Source organism: Bidens hawaiensis, unplaced genomic scaffold (assembly GCF_021521415.1).
Source record: "Bidens hawaiensis isolate Kalapana, Puna unplaced genomic scaffold, B.hawaiensis_p1.1 tig00009159_1, whole genome shotgun sequence".
NCBI lineage: Eukaryota > Viridiplantae > Streptophyta > Magnoliopsida > Asterales > Asteraceae > Bidens > Bidens hawaiensis.
The window spans coordinates 1,081,592-1,099,679 of NW_027491673.1; the positions used below are offsets into that span (position 1 = coordinate 1,081,592).

General features: G+C 39.2%; 1 protein-coding gene across 1 annotated transcript; it reads left to right on the forward strand.

The window, feature by feature from the left end:
- Window positions 1-322: 322 nt before the first annotated feature.
- LOC143531355 (uncharacterized) lies at window positions 323-2,074 on the forward strand. Its single transcript, XM_077026670.1, has 4 exons — window positions 323-451; window positions 573-670; window positions 762-1,078; window positions 1,667-2,074. The coding sequence occupies exons 1-4, from the start codon at window positions 443-445 to the stop codon at window positions 2,053-2,055; spliced, it is 813 nt and encodes a 270-aa protein (XP_076882785.1). The 5' UTR covers window positions 323-442; the 3' UTR covers window positions 2,056-2,074.
- Window positions 2,075-18,088: the final 16,014 nt, after the last annotated feature.

Sequence of the window (18,088 nt, forward strand, 5' to 3'; positions counted from 1 at the left end):
ATTATTATTATCTAAGTGCAATATGATAAGTTTGTGATGTTGTTTAATATGTATAATGTTTTGGTTAAACATCAACAAGTTCATTGGTGAAAGCAAGGATTTTGTTTTTAGTTTATTAGTGCTGGATATTTTTTTGGGCTTTATCGTATTTATGTGCAAAAACTTAAAAGGTATTGTATATGTTTTGTTTAATTTGGAGACCTGAGTGATATATGGTTAATACTGTGTTTTCATTTTTAGAGTTTTTGGAAAGTATAGATGTATATTGTTTTGTTGCTGAATTATAAATTTTTTAGATCTTTTGTTAATCATTGTCTTCCTGTGTTATTACTTATTAATTCATTTCTCTTTCTTAACAGAGCTCAGTATCAATAGTTTTAGTAAAGACCTTCAACAGACAGCACATTTATAAAGTTAACGACTTCCATTTCAAATTTAAACAATGGCCGAGGTACAACTCTTTTACATAAAGAATATTTCAAATTCACAAGTTTCAGTTGCGCCACACCTTTTTTTGTTTGCATCTAGTTTAATAATTTGTGATGCTAACGACATTAAAATTCCAATAATAGGAGGGTTACAAGGTCTGTTTGCACGCGTATGATTTAAGCGGAGGCCTCGCGCGCCAACTGTCTATGTCCTTTTTAGGGAAGGCAATTGAAGCCATATGGTAACAAACAATTAACCCTTGTTATTAAAATGGCCTAACGTGTCATTTGTCACCGTGACATTCTAATTCAGAATCTGTTCTTAAATAACAGGCACACAGGTGTGGTGGTATACGGGACCGAGTACTATTTTGGAGCTGGTATCCAGCAAGTTCCAGCTGGAACCGCACCATACGGAACACCACTCCGGGTGATCGATCTTGGCGTGACACACGTCCCAAAAGGCGTGTTTGAGATGTATTTACAGGAAATAAGCCCGCGATACACTCAAGAAACCTACAGTTTAATGAGGCACAACTGCAATAACTTTAGCAACGAGATTGCTCAGTTTTTGGTGGGGGCGTCCATACCTGATTACATCCTCAACCTCCCTAATGAAGTCATGAACAGCCCAATGGGTGCCCTTATAAGTAAGTTTCTTATCTTTTATTTTTAACCCATTAATCCAATTCAATCCGTTTGTAAGTTAACGGGCCGGGATTGTGACATCTAATTGATGCTAGGCATGTAAACAAGCCAAACATTTAGTGAACCGTTTGTTTATATTTGCTTACTTAATAAATGAACCGACTATGAACATTTTTTTTGTTCATTTAGTTAAATGAACGGGCATAAACACGTCTTGTTTGTTCGTTTATGTTCATGTACGCTCGTTTATGTTTGTTTGTTTACGTTCATTTACATTCGTTCGTTTACGTTCATTTATGGCCGTTCGTTTACGTTCATTTATCTTCGTTAGTTTAGGTTTGTTTTGGTTCGTTAGTTTCATTAATTTTTAGGCCCGGCTGATTAATGTTCATGTTTACTTCTAACTGATGTTCGCTCAGTTATAATATGAACCGTCTGCTTATAATCTTAGCAGGACACAAACAAGAAACACTGTTTATTAAGTGATCGTGTTTAATTGTTTGTTCAGTTATAGTTGAATGAAAGTACATGAACATTTTACATTTTCCATTCATTTTGTTTACGAGCCTAATTATTGCTATGTATTGCAGTGCCCATGATACAGAATCTGGAAACCACACTAAGGGCGGGTGCAGTCCCACAAGCTCCCCAGTTTAGACCATCTCCGGTTGTTTCGGTTCCTCAAGTGGCAAAGAAAGTCGACACGCCATCAGAAAGCAAGAATGCCAGTGCGACCAGCAGTGACTCAAAGCCAAAAACTGAAACCGTGGTCCCACCTGCGGTTGTGCCAGCTGGAACATCACAAGAGAAGCCAGTGGCTGATCCTCTTGGAGATGCGAGGAGCAAGGTGCAAGAAGAGATTGGGAAGGAGTTTGCTGCCATCATGGCGAGCGGAACCCTTCGTGCCAGCGAGGCAGCTGCGCTGGCGACTAAGAAGGTGATGCAGAAGTATGGGCACATGAATGCTGCACAAAGCTGAAACATGCTTTGTGTTCTTATTATTTAAGAATCATAATTTGTATGAGATGGAAGATGAACAAATTTATTCAAGAAATATGTGACCTACATTGAACAAATGTTGGGGTGTGATTGTTTAAACACACTTAAACCTTTTACTTTTTTGTTTGTGTTTGGAACATAGTCATTGTTTTGTGGATCTCGTATTCTAGGTTATGCGGTTCTGCTTTATGTTTCAAATCTGATAGGTAAGCCGAACACAAAGAAAACCACGATACAAACAAGAGCACTTACGAATTTATTGAATAAAGACGGTCTCTTACCTTGTCGTTGATCATCCAAATAGAAGCATGTAACTACCATTCCGAACACCACACACGCAACCAGACACCCGATCCAGTTGAGCTTGGGGGGAAGAACCATCACCATTAGAAGAGAGAAAGGAAGGAGAAAACCGAGAAGCTACCAATAAATTTCAAAACGGTATGATCCATAGAGAAAGTAAGACATGCCTCCAAAAACGCCTCCAAGGGTAGTGAACGCAGAAATGCCAGTGATGGCAAACACTCGGTTAGTTTCGAAAGCAGATGTCTTACTGTCTTCTAACATCCATTCGATTCGCATCCCCACAAGTACACATGATGAGAGTGAGAAACAAAAAGATGACATGGACTAGATAATGAGATTTATCACCAACACGAAAACATAATCATAAGTAGACGTAATGCGTCGGTTCGTCATGTCTCATGATAATGACTACGGGTGCACCCGTTTCGGTTGGTATAGTAGCGGACTCCATGAGTATGATACGATCTAAACAAAGGCAAGTAAGGTTATAAAGATAATAATAACTATACGATAATAGAAAGGTTACATAGAGAGGGATTGGGAACTCATAATTTAAATCAAATAGAATTGTTTTAGAACTCACATACTGAAGAAACACAAAGTGACCCCGGGCAGATTACGAATAATCTGGGGGTTAAGTAGATGTTTCCCACGAGGGTTAGGTCCGGCAAAGATGGTTGTTCTTCAGATGACCTGCAAAACAGACACCGTGAGCTCGTCACTAAGAAGGGGGGGTACCTCCTTGTGACCACCCTCCGGCGTGAGAATCAGACTAGATTGCTCTTGAATATAAGTGTATATTAAGAGAAATGACTAGAGCAGATATATGATGGTATGAGATAAGGTGATAAGATATAAGATGATAATACCGTTCCAAGGTGTTAGAGTATTTATAGCCGAAGGTAGGTTTCCAAGCAGGTACAGCCAGCTGTATAGTATTCCTTTTCGACCAACTGTGGGCTACGCACGTGCCATGCTAGTGGTTGGTGGGTAGGCAGCGGCTGATAGTGACCAGGCCGGCTGTGTACTATTCCTTTTCCACCAACTGCAGGCTATGTACGTGCCACGACAGGGGTTGATGAGTAGGCAGCGGCTGATAGTGACATTAAGTACTAGAGCGTGCTCCTCGTCGTACAGTTGTCAGTGAGCTGTCGCAGCTTTGGTCAGATCTTTTGTCCATACCTTGGCAGGTACAGTACAAAGATCCTCCAGTAGCGTACGGACTGGCTCATTTGGGCGGGAGTTTTCCCGGCTTTGGGCGGGAGTATTCCCGGCTTTGCTCATTCCTTCTTCAGGTGACATTACTGAATTATTTTGAGAGTTAAGTGCCTTGTGCGTGTAGCCTTGCTGTTAGTGCGGGTAGCCTTCCCTGATGGCTAGTATCCGTAGCTGCGGGAACAGGCGGAGTACGTTACCATTGGGAGGCTTTTCCTGCGGGAACAGCTTGCGTACTGCGCGTAAGGACGTCATCTCTCTGAGCGTGGTGGGTCCTGCAGATCCAGTTGGTCTTTGCGCAGACGTCCCTTTTTAAGGTGAGTCTTGCGGGTTCAACTGCGCAGACGTCCCTGTTTAAGGTGAGTCTTGCGGGTCCAACCGCGCAGACGTTCCTGTTCAAGGTGAGTCTTGCGGGTCCAACTGGGCTCTGCTGGGACCTACCTCTTCAAGTCCCCCCAGTCCAATGTTCTTCTCATGAATTGTTAATAAGTGAGGTGAACTTTTGGACTTAAGCAAGGGGTTTTGAAAAGGGTTTAGTTTTAAGGTTTTCCATGGGGATTCTTCCCGCGGAAGTCCTAATGTCACGTGCAGAAATTCCCGACTTTTCTGCTTGATCTTTGGGTATGATGCGGGTAGGTCTGTAACCTCCTCGTAAGTCAGGAGCGTTGAGTACCACTTGTGTAGATTCTCCATGAGGTTTTGGTAGTATTAAACATAGTGATCAATTATGTTAAACAACCAATTCCATCTTGGAGCTTCAAACAATCTAGTTCTCAATGTTTCCGCTATGCGTGGATATTATTTCCGTTTCCGCAAGCATGGCCCAGAAGATCCTTCTTGGTTTCAATTCCCTGCGGAGTGCTAAGTATGTGAAGGGTTTCGCCTTGACACTGTACCCGCACTCGTCTTATAGTTACTTTACTTCCAAGGTATTCCTGGCGTCAATTCCCTGCAGGTGCTAAGTATGTGAAGGGTTTTGCCTTGACACTGTACCCGCACCTGTCTTATAGTTACTTGGTTGCCGAGGTATTCTTGGCTTCAATTCCCTGCAGGTGCTAAGTATGTGAAGGGTTTTGCCTTGACACTGTACTCGCACCTGTCTTATAGTTACTTGGTTGCCAAGGTAAGGGGTATAGTCCCGCTTACTTTTGAATCTTTTTGATTTTGCGTTATAAACGTTATATGACTTGCTCATGCATATTATAGCTTAATTTGGCGCTTGTTTTGCCGCATAAACAATATATGATTCGCTCGCGCATACTTTAGTTTAACTTAGCAATTTTCCAAGTGTTTTGAATAAGTTAACCTTTCGACGCGCGGTTGTCAATAGGTTAATGTTCTATCATGGTTGTGCGGGTAGGACCGTCACTTTCATTTAGTGGGATGACCAAACTTTACCTATAACTGACCTGCGTGAAGGTTTTCCTCATCTTCTCCTTAGAAACTTTTGCCGTTTTTTGTGTTTATGCGGGTTTTGCCGCCGTCCACACGCAACGACTTCTTTCCATATTTATGCGGTGAATACCGGCATATCCGTCCGGAAAGTTCATAAGTATAAATGTAAAGCGATCAACACAATGTGATAAAGGAGAATCATTTCCATTAGAAGTGGCTCCAGGCCGTTTCTTTATAAGTTTGGAATTGATCTACATGTAACATTTGCGTAATTGAGCTCCGTTCCATGTTCTTGGGACGGGAGTGCCATCGAGCCTTTCGAGCCGGTATGCACTTGGTTCGGAATCTCGTTGTTTACGCAGTATGTAGTCTCCAACATTGAAGCTGCAGTTTTATTCGTGTTTTCCCCAACTGAGGTTCTACACGCATTAGCCTGCTCAGCGTTCGTTACGCCACGAGGTGCGTGAGCGTCCCATCTCTGACAAATGCTTCGACGACGTCCTTCAAGTCTAAGCATTCTTCCGTGGTGTGGCCCTTTGTCTTGTGGAAGTCACAGTATTTGCTCTGATCAGCGTTGTGACGCTGTCGGATTATTGGAGCCTTTGGCCATGGGAGCCTCTCAGTGGCAAATATTTCGGTGACGCTTTTGGTGAGTGGCGTCCATCTGGAGTGCCGGTTCGACGACTGCATGTTATCCTTTCCGCCTAACCGAGGGTGCGAGCCGGATGAGGTGTCAAAGTTTACCCTTGACTGCCAAATACCTAGCTTCCTCTTTTTGTTTAGTCGGGCGGTAAGGACGTTGTTTTCTCTTGTTTTCTGGGTGTAGAGGTTTGTGCTCTGGGGAAGATCTCTACCCAGTTGCTTTTCCGTTTCTGCGAAGCGTTTAGCTGCTGTCATGATGGCATCCCATGTGGACGGCATGCCATCTTTACCCGTTAAGGTGCGGATGAGCTCTGGGTCTTTCGCGCCATGGATGAAAGCAGCGCGAACAAGATCTTTGCTAATAGTGCCCAGACTTAGCTTCTTTGAATTGAAGCGCGTGATGAAGTCTAGTAAAGACTCATCTTCCTCTCGGATGCAGTTGAGGATTGTCCATTGCTCTTCGGTATACTTTCTTTGTTGACTGAAATGTTGGCTGAACTTCTGCTGGAAGTCTGCCCAATCGTAGATGTGGTGGACCGGTAGACGGTCAAACCACGCTCTGGCTGCCCCAACAAGCGTCATTTGGAACATGTAACACCACGTGGGTTCCGTCCAATTGCTGACGGTTGCCCCCGCTATGAATCTGTTCAAATGATCGTCTGGGTCAGATATACCATCATAAGTGCCGATGTTGGACATCTGTTTGGCACTTTTCGGGGCGATTGCTTCCGCAATGTCCCTTGCAAACTTGGACGTTCCCGCATTTGCAGCAGTTGGTCTAAAGGTTTTGGAGAAATCACGTGGGTTTCCCCCCGCGTTCCTTGGTTTGAAGGTTTCTCCGAAATTCCTTCTCGGTTGGAAGTCCGTTTCCTTACGTTTCCCTTTTGCTCTATGGCGAGGGTTTGCGTCGGTGTCGGATTCCTCCCGATCATCGCCCGAGTACTCGCACTCACTGCTCATGTTGAGCTGTTGTCGAGTGCTTCCAAATTCGTCGGCCTGTTGGATGGAACGTAAGCGTTCGTCCAACTCAGCTTGGATTTCCTTCTGACGTGCTTCCGCCCAAGCTTTAACTTGTTCAAGTGTTTTGCGGGGGAGCCTCGTCTGTTGTCTTTCCACCTGGGTATCAATGAATCCCAGGGGATGATTGTTTACTGCACTTGCCCCGGCTCGGGTAACCGGGGTAGTGTTCGTAAAATTTACTGCACTTGCCCCGGCTTGGGTAACCGGGGTAGTGTTCGTAAAATTTGTATACTCGCCGGTGTTCCCCCCAGTAGCTGGGGTTGTGGTTACCGGGGTTTCTTGGTCACTCGCTGGCCTTGGGACCGGAGTAACTTTAACCATCTTTCCATAAGTTTTGAAAAAACTGAAAAAGAATAAGTTCTAGCTTTTATGCACGGATGGCGCCAATGAAGAAACACTAAGTGACCCCGGGCAGATTACGAATAATCTGGGGGTTAAGTAGATGTTTCCCACGAGGGTTAGGTCCTGCAAAGATGGTTGTTCTTCAGATGACCTGCAAAACAGACACCGTGAGCTCGTCACTAAGAAGGGGGGGGGGTACCTCCTTGTGACCACCCTCCGGCGTGAGAATCAGACTAGATTGCTCTTGAATATAAGTGTATATTAAGAGAAACGACTAGAGCAGATATATGATGGTATGAGATAAGGTGATAAGATATAAGATGATAATACCGTTCCAAGGTGTTGGAGTATTTATAGCCGAAGGTAGGTTTCCAAGCAGGTACAGCCAGCTGTATAGTATTCCTTTTCGACCAACTGTGGGCTACGCACGTGCCATGCTAGTGGTTGGTGGGTAGGCAGCGGCTGATAGTGTTCGTAAAATTTACTGCACTTGCCCCGGCTTGGGTAACCGGGGTAGTGTTCGTAAAATTTGTATACTCGCCGGTGTTCCCCCCAGTAGCTGGGGTTGTGGTTACCGGGGTTTCTTGGTCACTCGCTGGCCTTGGGACCGGAGTAACTTTAACCATCTTTCCATAAGTTTTGAAAAAACTGAAAAAGAATAAGTTCTAGCTTTTATGCACGGATGGCGCCAATGAAGAAACACTAAGTGACCCCGGGCAGATTACGAATAATCTGGGGGTTAAGTAGATGTTTCCCACGAGGGTTAGGTCCGGCAAAGATGGTTGTTCTTCAGATGACCTGCAAAACAGACACCGTGAGCTCGTCACTAAGAAGGGGGGGGGGGTACCTCCTTGTGACCACCCTCCGGCGTGAGAATCAGACTAGATTGCTCTTGAATATAAGTGTATATTAAGAGAAACGACTAGAGCAGATATATGATGGTATGAGATAAGGTGATAAGATATAAAATGATAATACCGTTCCAAGGTGTTGGAGTATTTATAGCCGAAGGTAGAATTCCAAGCAGGTACAGCCAGCTGTATAGTATTCCTTTTCGACCAACTGTGGGCTACGCACGTGCCATGCTAGTGGTTGGTGGGTAGGCAGCGGCTGATAGTGTTCGTAAAATTTACTGCACTTGCCCCGGCTTGGGTAACCGGGGTAGTGTTCGTAAAATTTGTATACTCGCCGGTGTTCCCCCCAGTAGCTGGGGTTGTGGTTACCGGGGTTTCTTGGTCACTCGCTGGCCTTGGGACCGGAGTAACTTTAACCATCTTTCCATAAGTTTTGAAAAAACTGAAAAAGAATAAGTTCTAGCTTTTATGCACGGATGGCGCCAATGAAGAAGCACTAAGTGACCCCGGGCAGATTACGAATAATCTGGGGGTTAAGTAGATGTTTCCCACGAGGGTTAGGTCCGGCAAAGATGGTTGTTCTTCAGATGACCTGCAAAACAGACACCGTGAGCTCGTCACTAAGAAGGGGGGGGGGGTACCTCCTTGTGACCACCCTCCGGCGTGAGAATCAGACTAGATTGTTCTTGAATATAAGTGTATATTAAGAGAAATGACTAGAGCAGATATATGATGGTATGAGATAAGGTGATAAGATATAAGATGATAATACCGTTCCAAGGTGTTGGAGTATTTATAGCCGAAGGTAGGTTTCCAAGCAGGTACAGCCAGCTGTATAGTATTCCTTTTCGACCAACTGTGGGCTACGCACGTGCCATGCTAGTGGTTGGTGGGTAGGCAGCCGCTGATAGTGACCAGGCCGGCTGTGTACTATTCTTTTTCCACCAACTGCAGGCTATGTACGTGCCACGACAGGGGTTGGTGAGTAGGCAGCGGCTGGTAGTGACATTAAGTACTAGAGCGTGCTCCTCGTCGTACTGTTGTCAGTGAGCTGTCGCAGCTTTGGTCAGATCTTTTGTCCATACCTTGGCAGGTACAGTACAAAAGATCCTCCAGTAGCGTACGGACTGGCTCATTTGGGCGGGTGTTTTCCCGGCTTTGGGCGGGAGTATTCCCGGCTTTGCTCATTCCTTCTTCAGGTGACATTACTCAATTTTTGAGAGTTAAGTGCCTTGTGCGTGTAGCCTTGCTGTTAGTGCGGGTAGCCTTCCCTAATGGTTAGTATCCGTAGCTGCGGGAACAGGCGGAGTACGTTACCATTGGGAGGCTTTTCCTGCGGGAACAGCTTGCGTACTGCGCGTAAGGACGTCATCTCTCTGAGCGTGGTGGGTCCTGCAGATCCAGTTGGTCTTTGCGCAGACGTCCCTTTTTAAGGTGAGTCTTGCGGGTTCAACTGCGCAGACGTCCCTGTTTAAGGTGAGTCTTGCGGGTCCAACCGCGCAGACGTTCCTGTTCAAGGTGAGTCTTGCGGGTCCAACTGGGCTCTGCTGGGACCTACCTCTTCACATACATATCATTATCTAATACTAAAAGAATATATATAATTACGGATTTATTTAAGATAATAAAAAAGTTAAAATGTGTATATAAGTTATGGGTCAACTTATTCTATAAAGAGAATAAAAATGAGAAGGACGAGAAGAATTTGTAACAACATAAAAAAACCTTTAAAAATAATTAAAAATAAATAATAAATCATAACTTAAAATTTAATAAAAAAAGGAAAAAAGTAAAAAACACAAAACTGTTTTCACCGTCTTTCTCGTTCTCATAAAAAATGGTAAGTGAAGAAGTTGTGTCTTTTTGTTTATCATTGTGTTTTGTGTTTATTTTCGTTATTAATTGTGTCTTTTTTCCTTGACATTGTGTTTTTTTCTTTATAGTGTTATATTACTCAACATTGTGCTATATTTTGTTCGGTATTGTATTATATTTTGCGATCTATTGTGTCTTTTAAGTTATAAGTGTGTCTTTTGTTCATTTTCGTCATTGTGTCTTTGATCTCGGCATTGTGTCTTTTTGTCAATTTTTTTTTTTGTATTTTTTTGTATTTTTAACGGGAATGATGGCGGAAACATTTTAGTTTTTTTAATTTTTTTTCGTTTTAATTTATATTTTGAGTTATGATTTTATTACTATTATTTTTTTAATTTATTTTTAAGGGTATTTTGTGTGGTCACAAATCCTTCTCACACTTCTCATTTTTGTCTCCCTTCGTAATTTAACTTTACTCTATAACTTACTTCATTTAAATTTGGTATAACCGGTATCTTGAAATGGTAAAGATATAAATACCATTTAACTACTTCGTTCTTTATTTATCTAATCTATGACCAATTGGTCTATTGGTATGATGGTTGATTTCCCACAAATGTAATGATGAGTCAAAATCCTTGTATATATTAGATATGGTGGAGTAATGGAATTAAAAGTTTGTTGATCAAAAAAACTTATATGTATCTATATCTATCTATATCTATATCTATATCTATATCTATACTATCTAATAAAGTACTATATAAGAGCACATGTGTCACAAATTTAGGTCGACCTACTCATTCTGATCTTCCCGCATACATGATTTTACATGTGACGTGGATTCTAAACATGCATCCGTTTTTGCTTATTGATTCTCTAATCCTAGTCGTGATCTCTACACAATCGATCCCTGCAAACCCTATATTTCATCAGGACTACTATTTGGTGCCACAAACCATGAAATGTTGGAGATTTCCATAGGCTTGATTTTCCAAATCTCAATATTTTGTACTTTGTTTCTCAATCGCCTTATTATTTCACGATTATTCTTGTTGCTTGATCTCGAGTCTTTTAAGGCTAATTCCCATGATGGCAGCATGATCTAGCGATTAATCCTGATGGTGTTAGTATAAGTTTGAATTTTGAGGGAACATTTGTTTTATGTTGATGATTGTTACATAACCGGAGTTTAAGGTTTTATCTATGTTAATGTTGATGATCATGTTCATACATACAATATGAGATATTTTGATTTGTTTGTGCTAATCATTAATAAAATAATACATTATACATATCAATAAATCTATTATATCTATGATCTATCGTTAATGTTGACACATCAGTGGTCAACTGGGCATGAGTGATGAAAAAGAACAAAGTTACATAAACAAGGTGAAACAACAATTTACAATCTACGTGGGATAAATTAGTGGTGCAAACTAGCCGAGCCTGAGCTTGACTAGGCTCGAGCTTGGCTCGTTTAACTTACACAGAGATCGAGCTCGGCTTGTTTTGATCTCAATTTATAAAGCTCGGCTTGAGAGTAGCTCTTCAAGCTAGGGCTCGACTCGGACTCAGCTCGTTTATTATTTCTTAATTAATTTTTATATATTTATATACATTTTTTTCAATTATGATAAAATTATATGTATTATTAGTTATTTTTTCAAAACATTATATAGATTAATTAATAATTAATTATTAAATGTATATAAAATATATATTATTAAAATTATATTAATGACATGCCTGTTAGGCTTGCGCGCTGGCTTAAGCTCGGATTCAGGCTCGTTTACTAAACAAGCTCACTTTTAGGCTCGCGCCCAGGCTCGTTTAAGCTCGAGTTGATCAAGCTCTTTTATGAGCCGATCTCGAGTACCTCACGAGCAACTCTGCTCGTTTGCACCCCTAGGATAAGTAGGGCACTTTATACAACACATGTGTTATTTATAACTCATAAATGAAACCGATGGCCAATTAGTTTGTGTGTACACTCTAGGGATTTTATGTTGGAATGAACAATAAATGGTTTAATCAAAGTCCTGCTTACAGTCCATAGTGTAACTTAGCAGCGTCAATCTGGTCGTTCGTTTGTGAATACGTGCAACAAATATTACATAAGTAAATACAAACGACTAAATGAATTGATTTGTCTGGTTACATTTATATTATTCGGTAGAGAGCGTAGAGCCTAAAAACGACTAGATGAATTGATTTGTTTGATCTGTGCCTTGTACTTGTACTCATGTTGTTGTTTTGGCAAAAGAATAAGGCTCAAACATGAAATTTACATTATCTTAAGATATAAATATCATTGATGATAACAATAAATGATTTATTGGATAAATCATTAATAAGTATGTAAACATAATTGGCCTTTTAAGTTTTGATTCATTTAAATGGCATCAGTTAAATCGTTTCACATCTGGTGGGTTTTCTCTTGAAGATAAAACAAAGATGATCAAATAACTCAGTTGTCCGTCAGCGATTCAAATGATCGTTAAAACTTTGCAAATCTACACGTGTAAATTAGTTTTACATAAATATATATCCTTTATATATTTTATTAGTTTCATGAACTAATCATAGAGGCATTATGAGTGAGTGTGCTTGAAAGATTTTCAGCTTTATACATATGGTGAGAACTGAGAAGACACAAAAAGGCATTGGTCAAAACACAAGACCTTTTGTCAATAAAAAACACAAGAAGATATAATTGTACCTTAAAATAAAAATGGTAGTTACAATATTGTTAACCAGAGCCTCAAGTTAAGGTTTAATATTGTTTAATAAATATTGTAAATTTGTAATATAGATGATTATAACAAAGATCAGAGAAAAATTAAACACAAAATATGATAATATGCTATAAATTGTAATATATGTCGCATTTATAACATCGACATGTATTCATAAATATATATTTTTTTACGACCACATATAAACCGACAGTTAAAATAATCATATCTTACCATCAATTATTCAATACCATAGAACTATATTTCACGAGATATTTCTTGACTTCGTCTTTACTAATCTTTCTTAAACTCACTCAACCAACCAAATTGTTTGAAATAGGGTTTGGTCCGGATGGAACTTCATGAGCATCAGCTTCAAACTCAGCCCGAGTTCTTGAATCCACGACTGATGTGGGGTTCAAATCATGGGTACTTTTGTGATGATCAAGATTCACCGAAGCAGAAGAAATTAGGGTTCTTGAGAGCGACTGCGGTGCCATGGAAACCATGATCACGAACATGAAAATCGAAACAAAGAAGAATGATTGTAAGGAAATGTTGAAGTTAGCCATTTGATCAATAGCAAATTCTTGAAATAGAAAAAGTAGATGTGTTAGAACTCCTCAAACTCACCACATATATGTTGAGATACAAACAACAAAGGTATTTATAAGGAAAATAATACAAGAGTTTGACTTTGTGACACTTGAAATTTAACTGATTTTCTCACGTATATTAATTGCTTACGTTGTGAATTTATGGTTGGTATGAACGAGCAAATTTGAATAATTAATATTGATTAATATTGTGTGTGTTAACAATAATGTCATTATAATGCATAACATGATATTTGTTGTAACTATGATCATATTACAAAGTTAAAAGTATAAAATAATTCTGTGAAACACGCTTTAAAACACGAACATTAATTGTAACAAAAATGAACACAATTAATTACAATTCATATTTCATAATGCTAATTTTGTCAACACGCTTTACGGGTTTTAATATTTTGTACTCAGCGCATATGATGTATTTTTACACCAAAAATATACGAATATCATAAATATGTATGTATAATTATCAAGTGACGCGTATTTGTCATTGTGACCAACATATCATGTCAACAATAGTTATATTAACATGTAGCAAAATTGGCAATTTTAAGACTTACAAAAGAATTTGAATTTTATTAGGACTAACTAATAAATTTATATAAAACTATTAATGTCTTCTGAATTGAAATTATTCAAATTTGCTATCACAAATTTGAGTGAGTCGACCCAAAAGATTAATATTGATTTTTTTTCCTTATATATCTTAACAACTTAATGTCTTCTGAATTGAAAATTTGAAATACAGTTATCATTGAATATTACTTTATCATATCATGTCTTCTATATACATTAACACAAGATCCTTCTTATAGCTTGAATCACCTTCTTTTCCCCCCACAACCTACACAAGATCCTTCTTATAGCTTGAATCACCTTCTTTTTCCCCCACAACCTGCTAGGGCTGTCACTTTTACCTAAAACCCGAAACCCAACCTCAAAAAACCCGTATCCGAACTCGAACTAACCCGACTCGAAGAACCCAAACCCGAGAAAAGACTAACCCGAACCCGAACCGAAGTAATTCGGGTTGGTTCTCGGGTTTGATTTATAAGATTTGGGTCAACCCGAAAAACCCGAATAAACATTTAGTCTTGAAATTAAATATATTTTTATGTATAATAGGTTTAGACTTAGTCACTAAATTTATCAGAATACGGCTCTAATCGACTGTTGTCATTCTAACTATTATGAATCAATTGGTTATTATTAAATTATGAATTCCGTTTATTACTAATAACAACCGTAATCGAACAACCAATCACGTTCGATTGAATACGATATGGTTCGAGTTAGTTTTACTCTTCTTTTGAAATGTTTTATCAAGTTAGGTTAGTTTATTATTTGATTATTTGTGTTATAAGCAAATAAAATATGTTGTTTTAATTTTAGCATTGTAGTTTTTTTTTTTTAAATATGTTTTTTCTTCTAGGGTACTCGAAACCTGATTTACCCAGCCTGAAAAAACTCGAACCCGAAAAACCCATGAGAGATTTGGGTTGGGTTTCGGGTCAAGATTTAAACTTTCAAACCCGAAGAACCCGGCCCGAAAAACCAGAAACCCGAAAAACGAACCCGAAGAACACCCCTACAACCTGCAACAAATTTACGATAATCCATAATCTAAGAAAGAAAACGAATACAAATTGAATTTTACGCCATTGATCAATAATGGTTCAACTCGTATCGACAAAAAACACATGATACAAAATATGTTCCGCGGTTTCCAAATAGTCCCCTACACATCCTACATAACCAAGAGGAAATCTTCTATGTATTTAAACTCGTTGATGGTAAAAATAATATTTCTGGGTAGACAATACAACAACCCCTCATGTGATGTTGTGCATGAATATCAGTGTACCAACAAAGTCAATGAAATTGGCCTAAGGTTTGACATTTTCTTATATTTGGAACCACTATAGTTTATTTTATGTCTGTTTAAAAAACTCAATAATGTTTTCTTCATGATAACCTAAAAGTCATATAATTCTTTAATTCATATCAAACTCACACACCTAAACATATGTCCCACGAGACTTAAAACTATTATTTTATATTCATAAATCACCGTAAAGGATGGACTGGTTAAAGACTTAAAACTCTAATTTCAATATAGCAGTGACATGATGTTTTAACTATAACTTTTTTAGTTAGCCACATGTACCACATAGTCTTAGAGCACACGATGTGATACATGGTTTCAGGAACAAATGCAATCATGACACCTTTTCATATAGTAAACACTGCACCTGAACCGATTAAAGAAAAATTTAGGAATTGCGGCTTACCAAAATCAAGCATGCTATTTGATAATGACTAAATCATCATAAATACCAATCTTTTAAACCATTTTAATTGTTTAATTTACAAATATTTTACACATATTTCAAACATTTGTGTCTATAAACACACGAGCATGGAATAAACAAATTATGTTCCCGGGTCGAGAAGGAGGGCAATGACATGTAACTACTATAAAGAAGTGGCGTTGACAAAGACTTAGGTTCGTGTTTCTAAAGACCAAGTTAGATTATTAGTTTTTCTTCTAAATTGTTTTTGGCTCATAAAAAGAATTTGACAAGCTCAAGTGTCCAACAATTAGACAAGCTCAAGTGCTCATGTTATTCAGGAAAGAGATCTAAACTCGAATTTGACTTGTTTGTTCGGTTTGAACAAGGATTTGACTTGAATAAACTAAAATTCCAATTCATGTCGAATCAAATTTCGAGATTTTGGAATACGGTTTGAATGATTAAAACCCCTAAATGTGAAGTTGATGTAGAAGAGTATGATGATGCATGAAGTTAGGAAAGTCCGAAGAAACCCTTATCATTTAATGAATACAAAATCAAATTTATGTAATAATAAGTCATATATAAGTATTAAACATGGATATAACTCGTTTAACTACTTTATATCTTATGCCTGTAACACAGTTGTATGTTTCATGTATAAAGAATGAGAAACGAAGAAGCCCGTTGAAGAAACACTAAGTGACCCCGACAGATTAAGGATAATCTTAGGGTTAAGTAGATGTTTCCCACGAGGGTTAGGTCCGGCAAAGATGGTTATTCTTCTCAACCTGCAAAACAGACACCGTAAGCTCGTCACTGAGAAGGGGGGGGGGGTCCTCCTTGTGACCACCCTCCGGCGTGAGAATCAGACTAGGTTGCTCTGAATATAAGTGTATATAGAGAGAAATAGCTAGAGAGAAGATATGATGATGATACCGTTTCAAGGTGTTGGAGTATTTATAGCCGAATGTAGGTTTCCAAGCAGGTACGACCAGCTGTATATAATATTCCTTTTCCACCAACTATGGGCTACGTTCGTGCCACGATGGGAGTTGGTGGGTAGGCAGCGGCTGATAGTGACATTTTGTACTGGAGCGTGCTCCTCCTCGTACTATTGTCAGTGAGCTGTCACCCTGTGATTGGTTCATGGGTTGCTTCTGTCAGATCTTGTCTATTTGTCCATACCTTGGTAGGTATAGTACAAAAGATCTTTTAGAAGCGTACGGACTGGCTCTTTTGGGCGGGAATATTCCCGCCCTGCTCATTCCTTCTTCAGGTGACATTGCTGAAGTATAAGAGTTAGTGCCTTATGCGTGTAGCCTTACTGTTAGTGCGGGTAGTCTTCCCTCTTGGCTTGTACCCACAGCTGCGGGGACAGGCAGGGTACTGTACCAAGGGAGGCTTTCCTGCGGGGATAGCTGGCTTACTGCGTGTAAGGTCTTCATCTCTCTGAGAATGGTGGGTCCTGCGATCCAGTTGGTCTTCGCGCAGACGTACCTCTTCAAGGTGAGTCTTGCGGGTCCAACTGGGCTTTACGGGGACCTACCTCTTCACCCGTCTTACTAATTCTAATTATTTAAAATATATACATATAAAATTACGTAGTGTGCTTTTTTCCTTAAACAAATTGGTAACGTCATTACCCAGTTTGTTTGAAAAGTCTACCCGAACCACACGTTTGATCGACGAGATACTTGTAAAATTCTTGTTTTTCTAATTTAAATTCTTTTTTTATCAATCAAGCGTATGAATATCTATCTCATGATGTATTTAGATTCTTTACTGATATATAAATGATGTATTTGTGTTGTTAACGATACTTAAACCCACACTATAAGTTCACTTACGTAAATCAAGTAACAAAGTGTGATTAATATTACTTCTATAAAAGTTCTAGCTTTACTAAATAGGTGATAGTTGATTTGTGTAATCCACAACTCTAACCAATTAGTAGTATACGTCCCATACTAATTATTAGGAATATGAATTTACGTCACGATACAAACTTAACACGAAATTTATGGATTTGATTTTAGACTAAAGGGGTTAGGGTCGAATTCATAGACACGGATACGCTGGTTGACCTATTTTACCAATTTTATTTTTTAACTTTTAGATTTTTACAAAATTAATTTTATGAATTAAGTTAAACTATTTGGATATTCTTTATGAAAAAAATTTAAGAGTTTTAGGAATTAGTAGTCATAGTTTAAACATAACTGCTTCAAGAAATAAAAATACCATGTAAATTAATATGCAAAGAAAAATATATGAGTTTAATAGGTCATGTTCGCGACATGATTTTCTGTTCCACATCACATTCAGGTATGTGCAAATTTTTAGGTTCATGTTGGGTCAGCCTGTAACCCGTAAACACGACTCGGTTAGCAACATTGCTAATTATATTCGCTCTTGCTATATCAATCATACAATTTTTTTTATCTAACTGTATTTAAAAGTAAAGATATATGAGCATCACTTTTGTGCCTTTTGGGTAACCTTTGTGCATTTGAGGCCCCCTTGGTGCGTTTTGGGCTACCTTTGTGCATTTTGGGCAACATTTGTGTATTTCGGGCTACCTTAGTGCATTTTGGGTTACCTTAGTGTCTTTTGGGCTACATTTGTGTATTTTGGCATCGTTTGTGTCTCTTGGGCTACCTTTGTGCATTTTCGTGCATTTTGGGCTACCTTTGTGCTTTTTAGGATACCTTTGTGCTTTTTAAGCTATCTTTGTGCGTTTCAGGCTGCATTTGTGCGTTTTGGGCTACCTTT

Bases quoted from the DNA above. Each gene is read 5' to 3' on its own strand.
- LOC143531355 (XM_077026670.1), top strand. The intron at 671-761 runs GTAACAAACAAT...CTTAAATAACAG, and splicing joins AAGGCAATTGAAGCCATATG to GCACACAGGTGTGGTGGTAT. The intron at 1,079-1,666 runs GTAAGTTTCTTA...TATGTATTGCAG, and splicing joins CCCAATGGGTGCCCTTATAA to TGCCCATGATACAGAATCTG.